This window comes from Muntiacus reevesi, chromosome 1, assembly GCF_963930625.1.
Source record: "Muntiacus reevesi chromosome 1, mMunRee1.1, whole genome shotgun sequence".
NCBI classification, from domain to species: domain Eukaryota; kingdom Metazoa; phylum Chordata; class Mammalia; order Artiodactyla; family Cervidae; genus Muntiacus; species Muntiacus reevesi.
The window spans coordinates 188,430,652-188,436,610 of NC_089249.1; the positions used below are offsets into that span (position 1 = coordinate 188,430,652).

General features: G+C 38.0%; 1 protein-coding gene across 1 annotated transcript; it reads left to right on the forward strand.

Annotated features, from left to right (window-relative positions):
- Positions 1-4,171: 4,171 nt before the first annotated feature.
- LOC136155941 (olfactory receptor-like protein OLF4) lies at positions 4,172-5,155 on the forward strand. Its single transcript, XM_065918189.1, has one exon. It carries the CDS (start codon positions 4,172-4,174, stop codon positions 5,153-5,155), a length of 984 nt encoding a protein of 327 aa, XP_065774261.1.
- The last annotated feature ends 804 nt before the right edge of the window (positions 5,156-5,959 follow it).

A 5,959-nucleotide genomic window follows, 5' to 3' on the forward strand; every position in this document is an offset into this window, starting at 1 on the left:
CATGGAGTCTTAACTACCAGATTGCTAGGGTAGTTCCCAAAATTTAGCATCTTGTTTACACTGCCCACTTTGGTTAAACTCTTGACTATGGCAATTGTTAAAGATATTTGTCAGCCTGAAAGCATTTAAGTTCCTAACAGAAAAAATCTTACTCATTATTAAAATAAAAATTTATTTAAGGTGAAGGAAGAACATCTGTAGTTTGACTATTAATAGCTATCTTTGGATTGTTTTCCTAAAAATTTGTAATACCTCACATTTCTGCCATAAAAATCAGAGACTGCTTCTTTACTACCACTAGCACATTTGAGGGTAATTACTCTTACCCCAAAATGTGGAAGGTCTTTAAGTTTTTCCCAGGACAATAGTATAATAAAGATTTTTTGCTGTTCTGTTAAACTATATAGTGAGTTCAAGCAAAGATTTTTACGCTTGGTCATGATTTTGATTTGCCTAGTATTACTATTATGTACCCACATGTTATATGGCCATTTTTCTATAGGTATCAGTTTTTCAAATAATTTTTACAAAATATTGTTTTTTAACTGATTTTAAGTACTTAGTTTTGGTCATAAATTAAATTTTTTTTCTCTAGTTAAAAAATGTCTATCGTCTTACTTCTGAGTATCTTGATTTATTTGCCATGGTTTCGGTCACCCAAAGACTTTATATGTAGATTGCAAGATGTTTATCTATGAAGTGTCTGTCACTCTTACACTGAGGTCATAATCTTTCTAATTTTTTGTAAGAAGTTTTATGTTGGGAAACTACAGACTTTGCAAAATAAATAGACATTTGTGTTTAATTTCATCAACAATTTACCTCTTCCAAATAAAATAAAACACAACCTTACCACATATTAACTGTACATAAATAGAGACCTAAATCCTAATGTATTCAACAAAGAACTGAGAATGTGCTATATACTAGAACATTCTAGGAAGATTATGTTTTATGTTATTTTACATCTAGGTCATTGTCAATTTAATTAGTCCATTTTTATATCATGAGTCAGAAAGTTGCTCAGTCCTGTCGACTCTCTGTGACCCATGGACTATACATACAGTCCATGGCATTCTCCAGGCCAGAATCCTGGAGTGGGTAGCCGTTCCCTTCTCCAGGGGATCTTCCCAACTCAGTAATTAAACCAGGTCCCCTGCATTGAAGGCAGATTCTTTACCAGCTGAACCACGAAGAAAACCCTTAAGTTATTGTTATTATATTTCTTACACAATTATTTTTCATCACTCCATTCAATTTTGTTTGCTAAACTTGTCTTGAAACCATACTATGTAACCTGGTTTCATTCTCCTTCTCCTTTTCCCAACTTTTCATCTTTTCTAAATTCATTTTCATACAAGTGCACATATATTCACACACGGTTAAAATACAAACTTGAACATAACAGGTGTTATGTTGCTTGGACCCTATGTTCATTGAGAAGATGAGTACAATGAAAGAAAGGTTGGAATCATCATGACTTATATATCTTATGTATATGGACTGTGGAGGTCACTGATGGTTGGGCAAACTAGGACCAAAGTGTGCGTACAAGAGTTAAGAGAGAGAGGAAAAAAAAAAGAAGTAAGAGAAAAATGATGAAACCCAAGGATAGCAAAGAGAAGGGGCTACATATGAAAAGAGAGAAAGAGGGTTGCCTAGTCTGCTATTGGACCATATAAAAACAATTAAACAGAAAAATATAAAATAGGCACAGGAAAAACAGGTTTTGCTGCCTCATCGTAAAGATGGGCTTTGCCAGTGGCGCTAGTGGTAAATAACCCGCCTGTCAATGTGGGAGATGAGTTGTGGGTTCAATCCCTGGGTCAGGAAGATCCTCTGAAGGAGGAAATGGCAACCCACTCCAGTACTCTTGTCTGGAGAATCCCATGGACAGGGGAGTCTAGCGGGCTACAATCCATGGGTATGTAAAGAGTCAGACATGACTAAAGTGACTTAGCACAGGATAGCACATTAAAAGTGGTCAGCATTCATTTTATATTATGTATGTATTTTATAAACATCCTTTTACAAAGGTTTTTTTTTTTTTTCTTTTTTTTGCCTTTATTCTTTTTTATCTTGACTGGTATAATCTGCAAATGTTTTAAAGCATAAAGACATCACTACTTTATCTTTTGGGTAAGTGCATTCTTTTTTATCATTTTTCCTGGGCATCAAGGGAGTATAATAGCACATGAAATGTCACCAGAATAAGTGAAGGTTTTCTTTCCCACAGTCAGGGACCATTTGAGCTTATTAGGTCTTTCTTTTCTCTTATGTCCAATTCCTCTCTCTCTCTCTCTCTCCCGATGTATACATACATCATTTTTCAGTTTTATTTATTTACTTATTTATTTATTATTTTATTTATTTGTTTGTTTTTGCCTGTGCTGGGTCTTCATTGATGTGTGGGCTTTTCTCTAGTTGGGGCGAGCAGGGGCCACTTTCTAGTCACAGTCTGCAGGCTGCTCATTGTGGTGGTTTCTATTTGGGAACTGACTCAGTAGTTGTGATGCATGGGCTTAGTTATCTGGCAGCATATGGAATCTTTCTGGAACAGGGATCAAACTCATGATCCCTGCATTGACAGCCAAATTCTTAATCACTGGACTACTAAGGAAGTCCACATGTATATATATATCTTAAAATTCAGGCTTTGAGAAAGAAAATTACAGATAACACACACACACACACACACACACACACACACACACAGAGAGTATCACAGACTCAATGGGCATGAATGCGAGCAAACTCCAGGAGATAGTGAAAGACAGGGAGACCTGATGTGTTGCAGTCCATGGAAAGAATCAGACATGACCTATCAACTGAACAACAACATGAGTTTATGCAATAAATGTTCAACAGTAGTTTAATACAAAGCATAAAATGGTTATACCAAAGCAGAGCTCCAAGTTTATTGGTACTGTGCTTTGTCATTTTAGTTGTGTCTAACTCTTTGCAACCCTATGGATTGTAGGCCACAAAGCTCCTCTGTCCATGGGATTCTCCAGGCAAGAATACTGGAATGGGTTGCCAGATCGTCCCGACCCAGGGATCGAACTTGCGTCTCTTGTGTTGCCTGCATTGCAGGCACATTCTTTACCCACTGAGCTATCTGGGAATGTTGGAAAACTTAAACTGGAATTTCTGAATGTCATTTCTAACCAATTTTCCATGATCATCTTGAGTTATATCAACATCTAACTTAATAAGGGTAGTTAAGGGTGAAAAAGACATGGAAGTTACACAGCATAGGAAGGAAATTCTACTATGTGTGTGTGTGTTTTCATGCCTTGTGAAGTGTGTTAAGTCCTCCAAGCAGGAGTTCTGAGCCCACACATTCCAAGGTGAATCTTATAACAGAGTTCTAAACTGAACTGACAGAAGGGATTCATTATTTCTTACAAGCCAACTTTGCAAAAATTTCCTAATGTTCTAAAAATACGTACTGTATATAAAGGACTCCTTGATATTTGATGGTTCAGCAGCAGTAGGGAGGCCACCTTGCTCCTCAGCATCCTATGACATCATCTCTCCTCACTCTCCCTCCTGCCCATTACCTTTCCCATACTGAATATCTTAAAGAAGTTACCTCTCTTTGCACAGCTGTTCTCCCTGCCTGGCACACATTTCATCTGATGTGTTCATGGAAATGTCACCTTGATTTTCAAGTTTTCAAGTCTTAGCATGAACATCCATAAAAAATAGCACCCCTCTCTACTCATTCTGTTATACCTGCTTTCATTTTCTTCATAGCATCTGTCACGATCCGAAAAGCTATACATAACTTTTTAAAAAAATAATTCTCTGGATTTTTCTCTGTAGATGGATAGTCAGAGCTTTTATTTTTCAGCACCCCATACTCATTGCCTAGACAGCACCTGGAACATTGTCGGCACACAATTTAAATGCCCTGAAAAAATGAAAGAATTTCTCTCTAAATATGAGAAATATCAGACTTGCCAGGGAAAATACTGAAAGTCAAACAATCTTGCTAATTAAAGATGATATAAGAAATTCCACCAAGGGGATTGAATTCATGAACAAATTTTTGAAATTAATATTATGATAGGCAATTAAATGGCAGCCCTTCAACAATGTGAGTGATATCTAATTGTGTAAAAATCGGTCATGTTGTTTTCCTCTTTCCCCATAGTTACTTCAGCCCATGGTATCAAGGAACCTAACACATGTTTCAGAATTTCTTCTTCTTGGATTTTCAGAGGAACCAGAACTGCAGCCCCTCATATTTGGACCTTTCCTCTCCATGTACCTGATCACTGTGTTTGGAAACGTGCTCATCATCCTGGCCGTCAGCTCAGACCCCCACCTCCACACCCCCATGTACTTCTTCCTCGCCAACCTGTCCTTTGTAGACATCTGTATCACCTCCACCATCATCCCAAAGATGCTGTGGAACATCCAGATACAGAGCCAAGTTATATCCCATGAAGGTTGCATGATTCAGACGTATTTTTTCATACTGTTTGCAGGGTTGGATGACTTCCTCCTAACTGTGATGGCCTATGACCGCTTTGTGGCCATCTGTCACCCCCTTCACTACACGATCATCATGAACCCACACCGCTGTGGAATTCTGCTTTTGGTTAGTTGGATCATCAGTGTCCTACATTCCTTGTTAGAAACCTTAATGGTATTGACATTGTCCTTCTGCGGAGAGGTGAAAATCTCTCACTATTTCTGTGAACTCAAACAGTTGATTCAGCTTGCGTGTTCCTGCAACTTTCTTAATGAACTGGTGATGAATTTTGGAGCTGGGATCCTGGGTGGTGTTCCCCTTGCAGGTATCCTTTACACTTACTGTAAGATAGCTTCCTCAATATGTAGAATCTCATCAGCTCAGGGGAAGTGTAAAGCATTCTCCACCTGTGCATCACACCTCTCAGTCGTCTCCTTATTTTACTGTACATGCTTAGGCGTGTACCTTAGCTCTGCTGCTCCCCACAGCTCACACTCAAGTGCAACAGCCTCAGTGATGTACACCGTGGTCACACCCATGCTGAACCCCTTCATCTACAGTCTGAGGAACAAGGACATTAAGAGAGCTCTGAGAGCGTTCTTTCAAATATCAGCTATAAAAAAAGGTAATTCACCTGGGCTGAAGAAAGGCCCCAGAATCATAAATTGCTAATCTCTGATCAGATTCTTTGATCACGCTGTGGAAGTTGAACTTGCCCTTTCAATTTATTTCCTGGAATTTTCCTTTTTTGACTTAAGCTTCTCCATGCGATTTATATAACTCAGTTAAGGCTTGTGAAATCTCTCATAATTCAAATTTTTTTTTTTTTTTTTCATTTTATGGTTTTCCCAGTTTCTGAGATTTATTCTCAGCCTTGAGTCTGGATAATTTGGGAATTAATCATTTTTTCATATAACTAGATGAATTTCTTAAAGCTGCAAGCATGCTAAGTCACTTTAGTCAAGTCCAACTCTTTGCGACCCTATGGGCTACAACCTGCCAGGCTCCTCTGTCCATGGGATTCTCCAGGCAAGAATACTGGAGTGGACTGCTGTGCCCTCCTCCACAAGATCTTTGAACCCAGGGATCTAACCTTCGTCTCTTATGTCTAACCTGCAGGTTCTTTACCACTAGCGCCACCTGAGAAATCCTTCTTAAAATAATTTATTCTCATGCATTGAACTTGCACTGGTCATCTGTTTTACATATGGTAATATACATGTTTCAATGGGGAGGGAGGTGGGAAGGGGTTCAGGATGGAGGGACATATTGCACCCATGGCTGATTCATGTTGATATATGGCAAAAAGCATCACAATTTCGTAAAGTAATTATCCTCCAACTAAAATTAATTAATTAAAAAGAAAAAAAAATTCTCACATAAAACATATAGCATCAATGACTTTTTGTTATTTGTATAAAGAATAGTCATGAATTGTAGTTCTTCAATGAAAAATAACTAGTCTAAGCATTCATG

Excerpts from the sequence above, each read along its gene's own strand:
- LOC136155941 (XM_065918189.1), top strand. The coding sequence starts at position 4,172 with ATGGTATCAAGGAACCTAACACATGTTTCAGAATTTCTTCTTCTTGGA.